General features: G+C 49.9%; 1 protein-coding gene across 1 annotated transcript in view; it reads right to left on the bottom strand.

Moving 5' to 3' along the window:
• LOC144933773 (adhesion G protein-coupled receptor B3-like) overlaps positions 1-1,756 on the bottom strand; it is a 235,164-nt gene extending 233,408 nt beyond the window's left edge. The window contains exon 1 of the mRNA XM_078858875.1: positions 1,501-1,756. Coding sequence (XP_078715001.1) covers positions 1,501-1,521 — 21 coding nt within the window. The 5' untranslated portion in view covers positions 1,522-1,756. The remainder of the gene's footprint in view (positions 1-1,500) is intronic.
• Between the last annotated feature and the right edge of the window lie 17,834 nt (positions 1,757-19,590).

A 19,590-nucleotide genomic window follows, 5' to 3' on the forward strand; every position in this document is an offset into this window, starting at 1 on the left:
AAAAAGCAAAAACCTCTCCTGCAAACGCCTATCGTTTGTATAAAAAAAATACTTCAAACATACATAGAGAGGATTGGAATGCAATAATGTTGTAAATATCGTCGTGTCATCCGCGTGTGTGCAATACATTCGTATTCAATGAGTTTAACCTCTTCCCCAAGGAACATCAAATATAATTGCCAATTGTTTATTTGTCACAGCTGCATTGGTATGTAGCTGGCTAATATTGTAATGGCACGACAGGGGCCGTTACAATTGATTGTTTTAATATAGTGCCGTCATATAGTGCATCGTAAACCAATTCGTGTGGCGTGAATTTTTTTTCTTCCAATTTTAAACAGTTAAATAAATAAAATAACGTACATCACCTGCAAATGACAGGCAGTCGCGCATACTTGGCACCCAACCCGATCCAAGATGTGCACTGTTAAGTTTAAATCTGCAGCTCCGTAAGGCTCACCGAGACGAACAAAATCACGAAATGCACACGGAGACAAGAGGCCGTTTTTGGTTGAACTCCCCTTCCTTCCATTTACGACTCTATTATCCTTCGGGCGGAGGGAGGAAAGTGAGACTCGGTTTCACTCCCAGGCTCCTTTTGTCACCGTCACTGGCTCCGAGGCATGCCCTGCATTTTAAACACATCAATTTACTACCGTATAATGAAACCGGTCACAAGCAAACAACGGATCTCGCCCGCGCGTTTCTACCGCGAGATGTCTTTACGTTCCCGGCAAGACGCAAGTGCCGGTCCCAATGTTTACATTTATGCTTTTATAAGAACACTTCACCTCTCTCACTGCCCCCACCCCCAGCCCCCCATCTGCAATACAAAATATTGTCTCAAACGATATAACCCTGGCTATTCTGTATTGCACTTTCGATAAGTACTCTTGTGGACTGCGCTCCTCCAAATCTGTACTGCACTGACAAGCAGCAAGACTGCGGTCGTGATGATGTGTATCAATGCTGCGCGTGTGGTGATTATGATAATAACAGCAGCACACACCGCGCGCTCACGTTGCGCAGGTACAGAGAGCGATCTTCTGTTTTTGCCGTCCCCTCCGCATTGGACACACGCCGCGAGGAGCACCCCGCGAGATTGCGATGCGCTGTGCGCGTACGGGCTGTGTGCGTGCGAGTGTGTGTGTGTGTGCGTGTGTGCGTGCGAGTGTGTGCGTGCGTGTGCGAGTGTGTGCGTGTGTGTGCGAGTGTGTGTGTGCGAGTCCGTGCGAGTGTGTCCGTGCGAGTGTGTGTGCGAGTGTTTGCGAGTGTGTGCGTGCTGTGTGTGTGTGCGAGTGCGTGCGAGTGTGTGAGTGCGTGCGTGTGTGTGCGAGTGTGTGTGAGTGTGTGTGCGTGCGAGTGTGTGCGTGTGTGTGCGTGCGAGTGTGTGTGTGCGTGCGAGTGTGTGCGTATGTGTGCGTGCGTGTGCGTGCGAGTGTGTGCGTGTCCCTGCGTGCCTCGCACCCCCCCCCCCCACCGCGTGCGTCGCTCGCTCACCTCAGAGAGCCACGCATACATGGGCGCCACGTCCGTCTCCTCTTCCTCCTCCTCCTGCTGCTGCTGCTGCTCCTCTTGCGCGCCTGCCAGCGCCTGTGGTGTGCAGCGAGCCAACTTTGCGCGGCATCACCGCCCCCGCGGGGCTAACGCAGCAGCAGCAGTATGAGCAGCAGCAGCAGGGGCCACAGCAGCAGCAGTAGGGGCCACAGCAGCAGTAGCGGCGCGCATCCTCGCCGCGCGCTCCCGAGCGCCACTTCTCCTCGCCATCAGATCGCCTCTGCCCCCCCCACCCGCTCGATAGACAAAACTGCGCCTGCGCATGGGGTGGGGGACTCCCAAGCCCCGTCGCGCTGCGGCGAGGTGGGGGGGGCTGTGGAGAGCGACGGGTTGAGGGTGGATATCGGCGGAGCAAGGGGTGGAGGGTGCATCGGAGTTGGTGGGGGGGGTGTACCGGTGGATGTCTGGGGAAGCGCAAAAGCAATCTTTACACAGACACACACAGAGACACACACACAGAGACACACACAGACACACACACAGAGACACACAGACACACACACACAGAGACACACACACAAACACACACACACAGACACACACAGACACAGAGACACAGGCACACACACACAGACACACACAGAGACATACACAGAGAGACGTAGCGCTCACGATCATTGTACCTGCCGAGTTTGGGTGTTGCACTGGCAGCCAAGCTTCGCTTGTTGCTTCTTGTTGTTGTACCAGCTTAGACAAGTAGCATACGCCATCGCATCGTTTTTATTATTGTGCACGCAGATGCCAAGCACCCGAGGGGCGCGAGTGGAATGAGAAGCGAGGTTTTTTTTTGCGCCAAATCCTCAATTAGTGCGGATACCCTCTCGTGGACACGCGCACTACACGTGGCGGACATGCGCGTGCCGTGATTGCTGCTTGGTGGTGGTAGTGGTTGCCTCGTGTACGACCGCACCATTCCCACCCCACACGGATGCATCGTATCCGCATTGCATGCTCACCCCCCCCCCGCCCGTTGTATACAAGCTGGATGCCCGACACATTGGCTACGCATTTGCCGAACTAAATGTGTGAGCAATTATACCAACCACACCCCCTCTTCCCCCACCACCACTCCTCTGCCCAAATGTGCGCGCAATGAAGCCTTGACGGGGGAGCCCGCGCGACTCGGACAACGCGGCGGGGTCATCCATCTCCGAGCGCCGTAAATACAATCATGGGCCATCTCTCCGCCGGCCCCCTCACGCAAGGGGAGAGCAGTGGCGTGCCGTCTGGCCGCGCTGAATATTGATGCGAGAGCAGTTGACGAATGATTTCGGAGTGCAATCCGTCTTTACGGTGTGCGCCGCGCCATCCTCCTGTCTACCCTCCATGCCAGTCCTGGCCCTGGGCTGCTGCAGAGTCCCAGGTCCCTCCACTCCCTACCCACCTGCCAGTCCTGGCCCTGGCTCCTGCAGGCTCCCATGTCCCTCCACTCCCTACCGACCTGCCAGTCATGGCCCTGGGCTCCTGCAGGCTCCCATGTCCCTCCACTCCCTACCCGCCTGCCAGTCCTGGCCCTGGCTCCTGCAGGCTCCCATGTCCCTCCACTTCCTACCGACCTGCCATTCCTGGCCCTGGCTCCTGCAGGGTCCCAGGTCCCTCCACTCCCTACCGACCTGCCAGTCCTGGCCCTGGCTCCTGCAGGGTCCCAGGTCCCTCCACTCCCTACCCGCCTGCCAGTCCTGGCCCGGGCTGCTGCGCCGCGCCTCGCGCGCCCAGCCACGAGGGGGCGCCCAGAACTGCCGTGCCCACGGCCCGATGGAACGCTGCTGCTGCTGCCGATGATGCGCCATGAATATAAATCTGAGAAAACATCAGTTCATTTGTCTTTTCCATTCTCCAATACGTCATCAAAGCACGTCCTGGAAACATTTATACTGTGTCAAATAAAACTTATTTGAAAGGAAAAAAATATATTTTTAATTTGCGACTGTAACAAGGTGGGGGTTTGGGGTGTTACATGATTCTATTATTCGAGAGGTGACATGCGTTGGCTCGTGTAATAGCCCATAGCCTTTTGCGGCACTGTGATGAAAAAGTGCTTCCAATTAGGCTGGTGGATGAGCAACGAATAACAGTGCTCACCTGATTGGTAGGACAAGGTATTCTTTAATCCAGGCTAATTTGCACAGCTCCTGCTGTATCAATAGGGCTGTCAGAAGCCGGAGAAAGACGAGAAGCTGTGACTGTGTATTTTTGCTATTGCTGTTGCTGTTGATGATGCTGTTGCTCTTGCGAGCCTGAGTCATAACTAGAAAGTTGAAAATGAACCCTATTTTGGAGCTGAGCTAAGATTGCCATGAAGACTTTCTACAGGAGACGAGTTGTGCAATAGCCCTTCTTTGCTATGAATAAGGGTAATTTCCCGCACACTCGCTTATTCTTTTTCATTTTGCGGCGGCCTTATTGACAAATTAGAGTTTTAGTAATTTATTTTGCTCGTGCACCTCTGCCAATGCAGAATCGCCATTATTTTATTTCTCTGTAATAAATGCCGACAACTCGTTGTTTTTTTTAGTCTACCAATAGTCAGGTTGTTGGCATTTTCACAGAGTCTATCACTCATTCTGGGAAATCTTTGAAAGTTAGTCAAGAGAAAGAGCCAATAAAATGTGCACCATCTGGCATTGCAAATACTGAGAAGACCTTCCTGGGCGATGTCCAGCTGTATCTCGCATTGTGCTGCACAATTACTCAAGGCAATTTAACATCATCATCGTCATCAGCCATGGCCAATCCACCTTTGAATGAAGGCTTCCAAAAGCCACCGCCATTCCCCGTGATCCTGCGATATGTAGCAGAACTCCAATGATCCTGTAATCTGCAGTACACTGCGGATGTTGAGCTCTTATAACGTATGCAATTTTTTTCTGTGGCGACACGGTGTGTCCCCACAGATTATGGAAGGAAAGAGCCGGGTAATTCTATTCGCGAAGAAAAATGTGTGGATTACATGAGAAGCGTAGCACACGATTCGTGGATAAATTAATACACACAAAAAACGCCTTGATATCTAAGTAAAAAAACAATATTCTATTCCATTTAGCAAATCACATGATAACGGCTAGACTGTGCTGATGCAAAAGAAAGAAATGTAAAGCTAAATAAATAAATCTTCCCGACGCATTTCCCTGCATTTCTGCTCCTGCAGCTGCGCATTAACCAACTTCTATGGATCGCGGTTTTACGGTTCTTAAAGTGTTTTGGTCTGGCGCGGAGTGACGCAGATTAGGGGAAAACCCGCAAAATAATTATAGTCCTTCTGTAAAAGTCCACTGAGCAGCATCCGCTCAAACCTGTCATCAGTGTGAGGATTGGGTCTGTTAGGACCTCTTTTCAACCCCTCTTAAAGCACAGCCACTCCCCAGCGCAGGTCAACCGAATCGACGAACCACCGACTTTTACCAATCAAACTTTAAAATACAAAAACAAAATACAACCAAACAACCAACCCACTCACATGCCCCCCAAAAAAGTTACATAACCGCAAGATGAGATTTTGACTCGATAATCTCATCGGGGCTTCGTGCGGCAGCGGCTTACAGCCTCAGACCCCTGAGATAAACTCAGAAGCGATTTGTAGCCTCAAACTCCTGAGATGGACTCAAGAGCAACAGGCAGCCTCAGACCCCTGAGATAGACTTAGGAGCGACTTAGCTGCCTAAAACTTCTGAGATAAACTCAGGAGCGACAGGCAACCTCAGACTCCTGAGATAGACTCAGGAGCGACTTGCAGCTGTGGTGCCACGACCGCGGAGCAACTCCGCAAGCGCCGAGACTCCCTCCCGCCCCTGCACTAAACGCACAACTGCACGCAGCACACCCACGTAGTGTCCTGGCGGGGGGTAGCCTTGCACGTCGGGTTTTCATCCGAAGGGCCCCTAGGGGGAGAGTCCCACGGTTTCCCGGTGCCAGGAGATTGGCCGACCCCCACAGGACAGGTTACATTGCGGTGCCCCTAAATTGGCTTAAAATTGTAGGGGCACAAAAAGAAAAGATTCCCTGGGCCAACCGCAATGAGTTACACGCAACATTTGGGGGAGGACGGAGGGTGGAATATTAAGCGCCCTGAGCAAGGCACCCTGAGCAAGGCAACCTGAGCAAGGAACAATGGGTAAGGAGCGAAAAGAGTGTAAAAAAAACAAAGGCTCGAACTACTGGGCACGGAAGACCAATGGGTGGGAGGCATAGAGAGCGGACCCGAAGACTATAAATAAAGAACAAGACCGAAAACTAGGACGACTGGGCATGGGAGGACAATGGGTGAGCGGAGCGGCAGCGAGAATATAAAGGTGGGAGCCCCCGGACGATTGGGTAAGTTGTCTACAACATCTGGAGGGCCGTCACGACCCACTGCCGTCCTGCCTCTTCAAGCCGCTCACAGCATCCGTGTGATGCCAACGAGTGCTGCTGCGAGACAGTGATTAGGCAAGTCTTCTCTCGTCCTTCTCCCTTCGACTCTCTCAGCGTCCGTGGGATGCCGCAAGTCCAGTTTCAAGATACGTGGTAGGACGTTCGAGTAGCTGGGTTCATAGGCAGAGTTACGTTCGGCTCTCCTCGCGAAATATTCCTCCTCCGGGTAATGCGTATTGGCGCCATTAATAAACTCTAGTGCAGAATATCCGAGTAGTGTGATTTCTGTGTGTGTGGGCAGAACCTCGGCGTAGCGTCTGTGATACGTGTGTGGCTTGTCTGCGTGGAGAGACGGTGTGCCAGGCGTGAGCGTGAGCACAGGGCTGCAACGTGAGGGTGGTGCGAGTGATTTGAGCGTGAGGCGCGTGAGGCGCGTGTACTGCTGCATATACGGCCGCCATCGTTCGCGCGTGCTTACGCTTGCCTTAGTCCCATCCCCGCCGTTTCTTTTCCGCTAGCATTAGCCTATGTTTGCAAAGCGGATTAAGGCTTATCCAGGGGGGGGGGGGGTGCATATTTATACCGCCGCCGTCTCGGCGGGTGCGGGATAACCTCGGTGGTGGTAAGTGAGCCGTTCAGATATGGCCCTCAGAGAGGGCACTGGCGTGGGCGGGCCGATCATGCGATCGGCTGGGGCCCGGCGAGAGGCGGCCAAAGAGGAGGAGAGGGGAGCGGGGAGGCAGACGTCGGCCACCACACAGCCTCAGACCCTTGAAACAGACTCAGGAGGGACCTGCAGCCTCAGCCCCCTGGGCTCTGATGCAGTAAAGACACAAGCCTGTCACTCGTTTGCAGCAGGGTTAATGCCTGAGAGACCCTCTGTACTTGGTGGTACTGTAGACGTCGAACACCCACGGATTTTAAGTTTGCAGAAATGTGGAGGCCAGGGAGGTTCATCTACGGCGAACTCTCCCCTCCTTGATAACGCACGGCGGAGGCAGGGCACGGCCACCAACACCCATACACCACGATGGCCTAAATACCACTCCCTGAAAACTCTTGAACATCGTGTTTATAATCCACTTCCTGTCTCAAACACTCTTGCCTGACTAAACCTGTTCATGCACCTCCTACCTGGAAACTCGGCTCTAGAACTCTGCCTCAGGACTCTGTAACAACGTGTGAATAACGTTTCTCCTTTGACTCTATCTCTGCCTAAACATTGAAATATAAAATACAATCACACTCAATGAGCCCAGTACTTTACCTTTAAAAATGAACATTGGTGGCTACCACCTTACGAAGTCACACCGATTTAAATTTGGAAAACACAGAAACCAGTTCACCACTTTAACTAGAGCCTGAATTGTCATTAGTGTAAAATAACCCTCTGCCCTGAACTATCTGATAACCTTTGAACACTTATTTAAGACTTTTGGCCTGATTCACGGCTCACGTGTGCACACCTGTCACTCTCTCAGGGCTCATACCTCTCCTGTCACTGTTCCAGAACAAAAATAGCTGTTTCACATGAGAAATGTAAAATGTTGCCCAATATAAATCAGTGAAATAATAAATAATCTCCAGTGTAAGTCGGCTCAGGAAGATTATTTTTAAACTGAAAATCGTGGAATTACAAATAAGTTACGGAAACATTAAACACAAATAGGGTCACTGTTGTGCTGACGTAAAAACAACACGAGGATATATGTGAAATACAATTGCAAGTGAAGTAATCATGAAGAATCGACAGTTTAACATAACATTGTGATTCAGATGGGAGGGTACCACGAGGATATTTTTTTTAAGTAATGGAATTCTAGATGTTTGGGGCACTAACAGAGATGAGTGATTGCGAGGGTTTGGGTCCTAAACAAATACTGTGGATTGGTAAGGGACTGAGTTATGTGTGTATGCGTTATAGATGAACTTGGCCCAATGAATCTCCCTCCGAGTCGAGAGAGGGTGGTAATCGGTCTTGGAATAAAAAATCACAGCAGTGAGAGGAGTAGTTAGTCTGTGAGATAAAGCGTGAGGCCGAATGAAAGATAGGATTTAGCAAATCCAAAGTGGTTTTAGAGGTTGACTTGTATCTGATGTCAGCATCGTCTAGGAGAGGCATGAAGGCAGTCGCTATCACATGATTTATGTTGCAGATGAGATCCGGGATTTGTTTCTATACAAAGGTTCCAGCTTCGTTCTTAAATTTTCATTCAAATATTATTCACATTTTGTAAATGACGTTTGTTAGTTGAGACAATTGAGCCAGTAGCCGAGATACTTGTATGTATGTACGTTGAACTTATTTTGCACCGTACATAGCCAACCGTGCTTATCGGGGGTGCGGAGGAAATCGTTTCTATTGTCGTGCTGCACAGATTGTTTATGGACAAAGTGTACTTGCTCTGAGCTGCGGTGGAGTTGGGTCTCATAACAGTTGCATTCAGGTGGAGTTTCAAGGCTATGAAGTTATTTAGAATGGTTAAATGCTCGTCTTAGAACTTTAGTTGTACAGTATATTGTCGAATTAATATTTGGAGGAATAGAGAAAAATTTGACATGCATAACATTGCATTTTTAAATCAGATACATTTGATGCTCAATGATTTATATAGATTGACAATAGAATAGAAATGGGAACAGAATCTGGTGGATCATCTATGATAATTGGAGTGAAGTCAGATGAAACACTGCCCAATTGTAGGCATTGTTTTCTACTTTCTCAGTGAAACAGCAACAGATTGGTTAGTAAATAGCTGAGGCCGGAATCGAGTCACCTGGATCGGAGGAAATGATGATCAATGGTTTTAAATGCCTTTGCCAAGCCTATGAAGACCAATACGCGGATATTTCTATCGTCAATGTATCTAAATATGTTGTCCTAAACTATTCCTGAAGCAAATATGTGCTATGCTAAAGTCAGGTTAATGCTTTGTTATTCTCAATAACATTTTAGATAGTTGATCGACTGTTTCTAAAGCCGTTTTTTTGTGTGAATGTGTAAGTTAAATACAGAAGAGAATAAACATTGTCCAGTTATTGGGTGGGTTACTTGAATCCCCACCTTTATATGATGGTGCGACATATGCCAATTTCTACTCAACGGGTATTTAGTTGGATTACATTGACAAAATAAACAAATGGTGTACAGTGTTGAGAGTATGATTATACATATTTGAGCAATGCGTTCTAGTCTGGCAGTATTGTAGGGGGCTATGTTTTCTGATATTTGTTTCTTCTTCTCGAAGTCTGGACTTAAGCAAAAACAGAGTGAGGGAATAATTAGGTTTGGAGCACAGTTGACACATTAATGACAGTACTACTGTAAATGCTGTTAACAGCGTCAATAATATTATTTTTCACAATAATTGTTTATGCCAATTATCGACAAGGAATAGATAAGTGTTGAGTATGGGTGTTCTGAAGGAATTTCATGGCAGGCAAAGTTTTGGGGGGATTGTCTTTGGAGCAATTTTTTTTTTAGAAGAAATCTGATTTTTTTTATTTGAGCAGTACACTTATTATGGAGGATTGTGAAATGTAGGCTAGCTTCATGAGTTTGTATTTACTTGCTATAGCCCATACTTTATGTATTAGCTGGATGAGTTTACTTAGTTTATAAATGAACCAGGGGTTTATCTTCATTTTGGAGTATGAAAAAAATAACAATATCCCAACATTGTATTTTGAAAGCAGACCAGGCAAATTATATTACATTTTAATTAAGGACTGAAGACCATTCGGTTAAACGGATATCATCAAATATATACATTTTAGGGTACTTAAAAATATATATTTTTAGTGTTATTATTGAAGGGGTATGTTTTTCACTTTGATTGATCTGACGCAAGCTCTCAACATATGTGCTCCTCCGCCTTCATCAACTGCCCACCGACCAGCACGGTAAAGTATGGCTAAATAGCCCCCCACAAACAACACGGCGTGGTTAGTCGCAGTGGATTTGTAAAACATTTTTAAATGTACACAATGTACTCCATTCATCTGCTATCTCACAACTGCATTACGCCTGTGATCTGTATGTATCGCAGGGATGGGCTTGTGTGCATGTGTTGTGGATGTCTACCAGGGCCAGATGCTTAGCTCGCTTTCATGGTGGTACACCTTTTGAAATAAAAACATCCCCTCCCATAATGGGATTCAGGAAAGAGTAGGAATGTCAAAACCCCAAGAGAGCACAGTGAGCTGTTCCCGTGTTTTGTTATTATTATAAACGGTATTGACTGTTGAAAACTAGCCAGTTGTTAACATTGACTGACATTTTAAAAGGTTGACACCACCACGATGTGTCATGTCGCCGATAAGAAAGTAGCTCTATAATTTTCGACGACTATACAGTGTGTGTACAATAAGAAACCATTCGTGCAGAGAGGCAGCAAAGAGGCTGGGCATGCAGCCTGGTCGGTGTCATTTCGGCTGATGCGAATATCCATATAACGGAACTCGAGAGGTAGTGAGTAGAATTTTAAGCGAAGCGCAAAAAAAACTGTCAAAGAATGTTTTATTGTTATCCATTGCTTTTTAAATACACACTGACAGCAATAGCTGCAATATCTGCCTTTGGTGTCAGACTACCTGCAGTCGTGTGGATCACTTGAGGTTATGAACCGAATCAATGTCCTAGTCAAGCCATTACTCCATTCACCAAGAGGCGTATGTGGCTACCTTGTACACTGTGTGTTGTTTATTTTATGTTTGCATGTGTTTTGAACTTTAAATCTCTTTAAAACGTGTAAGATGCAGTTCAACTCACTGAGGGTTTTAGATCATAGCTATCTACGCAGTTTCACAAAAAAATGCTATACTGTACTTGGATTATTTTGTAAATTCAGTATTCAACACTTGAGGACATTATTGCATTGTACCTAAGAATGTCCATTGCCTGGGCATGAAAATAGCAAAATCGTCCAAATGATCATTACATTTGCTGTATCAAAAATATATATATTTAAATAGTGACCAACTGTTTTTGTTTATTCATGCTGGTGTAATGCAGTTATTTTTTAATTAACTGGCATTGTCTGTATTCAAGTTCCGATAAAATTGTTTATTGGAGTCATGTGCACACAGACATGCAGCTGTCATTACACTTTGTAGAAAAAATGTTGCGCAAGTAAAATTGCATTTAGTATACACAGGGGTAAACACGGAGTCCACTTTGCAGCAACTGCGATCTAGCAGAAGTAAGGCAGTGGGCGTGTTGAGATGTGCCTGCGATGAGCTCTTGACCTTGCCTGTAAATATATGCAGCACATTTGGAGAAATATATATTTGAGAATGGGGTTAATGTCATAAAACCATAGCATTAAGTTAATCTATATTTGAAAACTGATTGTACTGTATTGTGTTTCATATATTTTTCTTTAAATGTATTTTTTCTTCTTCTATTAAACGAGAGTCTGGTACAAAGCACGAGCATTAATGGTGAACTCTACACGTTCTACATTTTTTATAAAAAAATTTTATCTATCAGGCAAGGCCCACTGAGCTCTTTTTCAGAAGCGACCTGACCACAAATGATAGCTCAACCCATAATGAGCACGGTTGGCTACGTATGGTCTGGAAGATGTTCAACATACAGACGTATAGCATGTGGAAATGTATTGCAGCCAAATACTCTAAACATACGTTTCTAGATATGGAGGGAAAACGAGAGGGGCCGGAGAAAAATCTACGCGACAATGCTGGGCGTCAGGGTCAGGATCAAACCCACGAACTCCTGTATATCAGGCGAGGTAGTTAACACCTCGCCACCATGGCGAGGTAGTTAACACCTCGCCACCATGGCGCCCAGAGTGTCTTAGTATTCAAATGTCTAAATCGCAGGCATCAGCATTGAAACCTCCGAATGATCATGATGCTCGAGCTCGCCTATTGCGTTATACACACTAGCTCATTCTGAATAGATGTATTGTAGCTTAGCATTCAGCAGCATAATGACACGAATTAGGACACACAGGGGTGTGGTTATGAATGGTAAAATCACTTGTGAACGCAACAGAGATTCAAATGTGTGCAGCTGCATTTCCATTTGAGAACACGCAGTTCAATAGGATTCCGTCCTTGGAAAACATGAGGGGTGGGGGGGGGTAGGAGTTGAATATTCTTTGGAAGGAGTCTGAATACTGAATAAGGTGTCTCCGTAACTAGTGCATACTGGATGGGGCATCTGAGGCTACGTCAGCGCCTGGAAACTGGATGGCGGATCTGCTAACTGGATTAGGAATGTGCAGAATGGATGAGGGGTTAGGAGATCTAATTGGAACAGTTTTTGGATGATAAGTGAGCATTGCCTGGATGATATGTGAAGCCAAAAGGCCAAATGGAGCAGGGGTCAGGAGGATGATGAAGAAATTGGTAAAACCTGATGAAGGAGACCGAGAAACTGGATGGATATCAAGATAGATCTTGACCTAGAATGTCATGGATTTATGTCCTCTTGGATGACTCGGGGCACAGAGTCATACCGTGCAAACGACGGAGTCTCCATGCTCAGGCGTTGAAGCAGTGCTCCCCCTCGGTTTTCATCCCTGAACCACCATTGTACCATCCGCATTATGCAGGCAACAGCCAGTACCATACGCAGGACAACGAGTGGTGTCTAATCACAATGTCGCAATCGTCTAATCAACCTCAGAAGGATGATGGAGTAAATTGACTCTCAGTCAGGATTTTAAATTGAAACCTTCCAATCCTCAGTTGCGTACCATACAAGAGGCATCATCCAGCTGGTGAATGTGAGTTTATTCGTATACAATATTGGTGTGATGAAATTTCGATTTAAAGCTTTCGTGACTGCAGGGATTCATCTTCTTGGTTCTTTTGGTAAAGTCACGTAGAATGGAAATAATAAAATAATAAACATTAAACATAATAAAATAATTCTCACGACAGAGTCTGACTGTCTTACCGACAGACCTGTTCTTCACCTGAGGACGGCTGCTTGCGTTGTGGCCGAAACGTCGTGAGAATTATTTTATTATGTTTATTTTTATTATTTTATTATTTCCATTCTACGTGACTTTACCAAAAGAACCAAGCAGATGGATCAGCCAGTAACAACATGTGCCCATTATCAAGGGGGGTGCTTTGAGCTATGGCAGAATTGGCTCAACTCCACCGGTGGAATAGTGACTTGTGGGTGAAAATTAACCTCTGATGTTCTACGCGCCTACCGCCAGTTACATAATAGCAACGTCCACTTTGGTGTAACCCACCAAACGACCTGAACCACAATGGAATGCGCTCTGTGTGTCAGGGCAGAATGATGACCAGAGGTGAGCGGGAGTTCAAACTCAAAACTGCTCCCTCGCACTTGTACTTCCCTTCTGCTCATCTTCACTTTTCCTTGAATCCAATTCCTCACCCGCGTCTATGCCTGTACACTCTCCCTTTGGGTCTACCTCAAGTTGCTTTTTTGAATAAAAATCTAGTAGTTTAATGATGTTTCTTAGGCTCAGTAATGGTGAAACGAATGAATAGTAACAAATATTGAATCTGCCTCCCTGAATCAACATCATTAAGTAGAAACATTAATAACATTATGAGCATAGTAATGAAGGCGTTGGCTTTTTGCTTATTAACATTAACACTTAAATCATAAGGGTGTTTGGGCAGACTCTATTAGCCCATGTCATTAATTTTGAAGCTTAACAATCCTAAGTGTGCTCATTGTAAAATGTCATGTCCCAGAACTGGATGATCCATGTATGCGGGGCCAGAACCTCCAATTCTCCACAGAGCAATGAGGCCCAAATAGAGCAGACAATGTCCCTAACAAATGGCAGATTGTGTGTAGATTTATGTCAGTGCCTTGTACATCTTAGACTACTCTCACCCACTTGTGTGTAATTAAACTCTCCCTCGCTCAGAGTAGCAAGAGCCTAATGCCCAGGTAAGCACACAATCCTGTTCTCAACAAATATGCAGGCAATGTGAAGTACAGATGGTGGTGGTGGATTAGGTGGCTGGATGAAATTATGAGGGATGGGGCAAGTTTGGGGTAACGGTAGCAGTAATATGAACAGGGGGATTGCTTCATACCATTCTGGACCTATTAGAACTGTAATGCGAGCATAAATGGGGTTGTTGCTGGGCTCTGGTCCAATCACACGGCCCGGGGTATTGGGAGGCGGAGCCTGGTTTGCGGGACGTGTGGGAGGGGCTACCGTTCACCTCGGCTCCAATGGGAGGCGTTCGGGTGGGGCCGAGCCGTCCGCCATTGGGGCCTCTGCGAGGCTTCCCGCCCTCTCCGACACGGGGCAGGACGCCGCCATCTTGGGTGTGGTCGGGGCCGAATGGCGGGAAACCGCCATCTTGTCGCCGCCACGGCGGGAAGCCGCCATCTTGTCGCCGCCACGGCGGGAAGCCGTCATCTTGTCGCCACCGCATGGGACGCCTGCATCGGAAGACAGCAGCTCGGGGACTCGCAGCCATCGCCTGACGACGATTAAATAATTCTCAGTTGGAGGAGATTGGAGCGCATTTGCGTGGCGTTTTGAGTCGGCCGTCCGATCCACCAAGTGGACGGATGCGGAGGCCTTGGAAGTTCTGCCGATGCCCCTGGATGACAAGTCTTTGAAATTCTTCCGCTCCATCACAGCCGCGAAGAAGACGACGCTGAAAGGGGCATTCGACGAAATGGCAGAAGCGTACGAGCCTCCGGACGACGCACACCGCAGATTTGTCCAGAGGCAACGGGCAACGGAGGAATCGCCTGTGGCTTTCCGGGGCGCTCTGCTTGAGCTGGCCATGGCCGCGTATCCAGAGACGGAGCCCGACTTGTTGGAGCCCTTGATTCTGGGTAAGATGTTGGAGCTGTCCAAGGACTTGGGCATTCCGCTACCGGTGTGCGGCCATGAGCAGCTGACCTCCCGGATGGCAGCCAAGTGCCTCGACGCGCAGTTCAACTTGCGCCGTTGGGCGCAGATGACCGCCTGGACGGGGAGCCCGACCGTGGAGAGAGACGCCGTCGGGTGGACTCTGTCGAAGGCCGTCTTCGTGCCAGACGAAAGGGGGCCTGGCGATCTCACTGCGGCGGCGGGCCAGTGGGTTCCTCGAGGGTGAGTGAAGTCACGCTCCGGGCCACCGCTGAGGGATCGCCGAGACGGGGGGGGGGGGGGGGAGCCGGGCGGCGGGCCGACTCGTCGTGTTACCGCTGCGGGCATCTCAGACACTTCGCGCGGGACTGTCGGTGTCGACCTCGCCCGCCTCTTCAGCCAGAGTCCCCGGCCAGGGATGCGACGTCAACGCTGGAGAGTCAACCGTGTCAGGCGAGTCGGTACACATCAGACACCCGGCAAGGCCTGTCATCTCATGCATCACCGTCGGTATGCGTTCCGGGGGCCTGTTCTAACGGGGGGACTCTAAGGGATCCGCGTCCCTCGCTGACACAGTGGAGAAAATTGGCACGGAGGGTAGTCGCAGCAGCTGCTGGGTCGTCGACCATGCCGGGTTCGATACAGGGGATCGGACGTGCGGATTTTGGTAGATTCGGGCGCATCCGCAACTATCATCTCGGATGTGATATTCCATTTCCTGTCAATTCCGTCGTCGCGGGTACGACCGGTTTACGATTCATGTGTTGCGGCGAACGGAGGGAGTATGGGCATCGTTGGTCAGGTGGAGGTGTGTATTTCGGTTGGGGGTGTGTCGGCTTCGGGGACAGTGTTAATCTCCAGGTCCCTCGCTGTGCCGTGTTTATTGGGGACCGATTTCCTGGCAAAGATGCACATTCAGATAAGGGTAGATCAGAAATGTATGGAGTTACCGGCAGGCCACAATATTTTATTTTTGCCGTTGCCATGGGGCCAGTCCGCCCCAGACCGCCAGGTGCAGGCGCTGTCTGATGTTTCGGTCGACATTCCACCTGGCTTGCAGATGCTCATTCCACTGCGTTATCGGAAGCCCGTGCATGGGGTCGAGGGGTCAGCGGGGGTGTTGTTGTCGCCGTCCAACGCGGTTACGGCTGGCCTGGCGTTGGTTGCGGCACGGATGATTGTTCGGCCGGGTCAGCCTCTGATTTTGCAAGTGTGGAATGAAGGCGCGGACAATGTCGTCTCTCCGTCCAACAGCCCATGGGGCGCTCTGGTGGTCCTAGTGAAGAAAAAGGATGGTAATTTGCGGTTTTGTGTTGATTTTCGGAGGTTAAACAAAGTGTGGATTGCGGACGCTTATCCCCTGCCGCGTATGGATGATTCCCTCGATGCCTTGTCGAGGGCGAAATTTTTTTCCACTCTTGACCTCTCTTCGGGGTTCTGGCAGCTCCCCCTGGACGAGTCCTCGAGGGAAAAGTCGGCTTTCCGTACGCCGCAGGGCCTGTTTCAGTTTAATTGTCGTTTTGTCGGGTTCGCTTCCTATTATCGCAGGTTCTTTCCCAATTTTGCTACGATTGCTAGGCCGTTGCACCTCCTTATGGCAAAGAACCGGAGGTTCAGCTGGGGGCCGGCAGAGGAGGCAGCGTTTCATGGCCTACGCGATCGCTTGGCGTCAGCGCCAACGCTGGACTACCCTGATTTCACTCTGCCTTTTATTCTGGATACCGACGCTAGTGACATGGGGATTGGGGCCATCCTATCGCAGTTTAAGGGTGGCGTCGAGCGCATTGTGGCTTGCGGGAGCCGCGTTTTATCTCCGGCGGAGACCCGCTACTGTGTTACCCAACGGGAACTGTTGGCTATAGTGCATTTTGTCCGTCAATACCGCCCATATTTGTATGGCCGCAAATTTATTGTGCGCACGGACCACGCGGCTCTGCAATATTCCCTGAAAGTTGACCAACCGTCTGGCCAATTGGCGCGATGGTTGGAAACTTTGCAGGAATTTTTGTTTGAGATTCAATATCATAAGGGGTCGCGTCACGCAAATGCAGAAGCGCTCTCCCGATTGCCACAGGGATCCACCTGCACCTGTGCCTCTGACACAAATAGGTGCACGCGGGTTCCACAGCCCCCGCGTCCTGTCATGTCCGCTGTGGAGATGCCCGGGGCTTCCACGTGTCTGGAACCGGCCGACAGGATTTTAAATTTGCCACGTTCCGTGTGGATTCGAGAGCAATTGCTCGATGATTCGCTGGGGGCCTTACGGAGTCGGGCTGCGAAGGAGAGGGGATATCCGTCGTCCGATGGGACGCCGAGAGCGGCTCTCTGTGACGGCTTGTTGATGTGGAGGGAAGGCTTGCACGATCGCTGGCATCTTGTTGTGCCATCGTCGTTGCGATATGAGTTGATTCGGATTCTGCACGCTGAGAAGTTGTTACATCTCAGGGTGCAGAAAACCTTGTTGACGTTACAGCGGGATTATTTTTGGCACAGCATGACGACTGACGTCGTCGGGCATATTCGGGCGTGCTCCGACTGTGCCCGGCAGAAGCCGCCTAAGCAACCGTATGTTTCCCCAGTGCAGTCGATACAAGTGTCGCGGGTTAACGAGTTGGTGGCGTTGGATATTCTGGGGCCCTTTCCCCCGTCCGCTCAGGGGAATACATTTTTGTTGGTCGGGGTTGAATATCTTTCCCGCTGGCCGATGGCCTGGCCTTTGCCCGACCCGTCAGCGGCGTCTATCACGGAGGCATTTTTGTTCGGATATGTGATGGACAAGGGGGCGCCGGAAAGGTTGCTTACAGACCAAGGGCGAAATTTTTCTTCCAACCTATTGCGGGATGTGTGCGACGCACTGGGGACTAAGAAAGTTCAGACGTCTCCCTACCATCCACAAACTGATGGGATGGTTGAACAGTTGAACCGGACCCTGTTGGCCATGCTCTGTCATACGGTTAGCGAGAAGCAGGCCGATTGGGATTTGCATATCCCTGGGGTGCTCTCCGCTTACCGGATGGGGCCACATGCGTCAACGGGGTACTCACCCTTCTTTTTGATGTACAGCTGTGAGAATGTGCCGCCGGTGGAAGTGCAACTTGGCACGTGGGCGAGGGGTCCTGTTAAGCCCCTCCCCGAGTATATTCGTGACGCCGCTCGGTGTGTGGCAGAAGCGCGGGAGGTGGCCCGATTGGCTACGGCCAGAACCCAGGCCCGGAACGAACGTTGCGCCCGGCGCTCTCATCGTGGGTCCCCCTGGCGAGTGGGGGACATGGCCTAGCTCCACTGCCCACAGGTACCAGTGGGGGACCTCCCCTAAGTTGCACAAACCCTGGCATGGGCCGGTTGTGCTTATTGAGGTCCCTAGCCCGCAGTCCGTGCGCGTTCGGGTCAGATCGGGGCGTTGGTACATTCACACATCCCGATTGAAACCCTACGTGGTCCCACGAGTGGATGCGCCATCTCCTAACGTTGCCTTGCCGGTGTCTGTCGCGTCCGACGCGCCACTGACTTTGCCTGTTCAACCTGCAAGCGCGCCTGTCGTGCCTCCTGTAGACGGGCCGGCTGTGATCCTGCCGGACACAGGGATTCCTGCACCGGGTGGGCCTACCACGGCGACGGGGACACTTGGCCCCGCTGCCCCTCCAACCCCGCCGCGGTTGCAGTTGCAGGGGGCCCCGACTACGGACCTCTCTGGGGAACGGGGTGCTGGGACGGACAGGCCTGCACCAGCGGCGGATGGTTCCGGTTCCGCCGCTCCTAAAACCCTGTCGGGACTGTGACCTTTGAGGGCGCCGCCTCTCGTGAAGGACGGGCCGGTGACCCGCACTCGTTCCAAATCCCTTCCCTTTCGTTAATTGTGTTGTCATTATACTCTCCGTTGTGTTTGGTGATTCCTGATTGTGATGCTGTCGCTCGCATTATTTTGTCCTATTGCAGCCGGGATGGCTGGCTTTTTTATCAGGGGGGGGGTGGTCATGTAATGCGAGCGTAAATGGGGTTGTTGCTGGGCTCTGGTCCAATCACACGGCCCGGGGTATTGGGGGGCGGAGCCTGGTCTGCGGGGCGTGTGGGAGGGGCCACCGTTCACCTCGGCTCCAATGGGAGGCGAGGTGAATGGGGGCGGGGCCAGCGGGGTAATATGGGAAAGCCAGATCTGACGATCCGGAAGGGGAGGAGTCAGGGTCACGTGGGGGGAATGTATATAAGTGGGAGCCCAGAAGAGATCGAGGCAATCAGGGAAGTTAAGAGGTTGAGCCACGTTGAGTGGTGAGAGAGAAATCCGCGCCATCGGCCACGTGGCCGAAGGACCTCAGCACGCCGACAGCCGGCGGTGTGCGGAGTGCAGGAGTAGAGGAGCTAAGGGAGGAGCGTGCGTGACACGCGAGAGGGAGCGTGCGCGGGGCACGAGCGAGACAACGCTACCTCCACGGTCTCACCTAAAATAAACCAAATACGATTCAAGATGAATTCGGGAGAACACTATAAGGTGTCTGGGTTATATAAGTCGAAGGGTTATGCGAACTATTTCTGTGCAGAAAGCGTGGAGGGAGATGAACTCTATAAGCTGGTGAAGTCCGTTTGACACGTATGCTTTTTCGACCAATATTATTCATAATAAAGGTTTTTGGGTTATTTCGCAGCAAAGCTGCCCATCACGTGTCAATTGAACAGTGAAGAAAATCCATATTTCATCAATGTAAGTCAGAAGAGGTCATCAATACATCTCAAAATAATCCCCTTAACCTTGTGAGGCCAACTACTGTGAAGTGTACCCATGGGGTCTAGAGAATAGGTATAAACTTCGCCGAATGTTATGACCTCACTAAGCCGCCTGGTTTGGGATAAA

Source organism: Lampetra fluviatilis, chromosome 8, assembly GCF_964198595.1.
Source record: "Lampetra fluviatilis chromosome 8, kcLamFluv1.1, whole genome shotgun sequence".
NCBI classification, from domain to species: Eukaryota; Metazoa; Chordata; class Hyperoartia; order Petromyzontiformes; family Petromyzontidae; genus Lampetra; species Lampetra fluviatilis.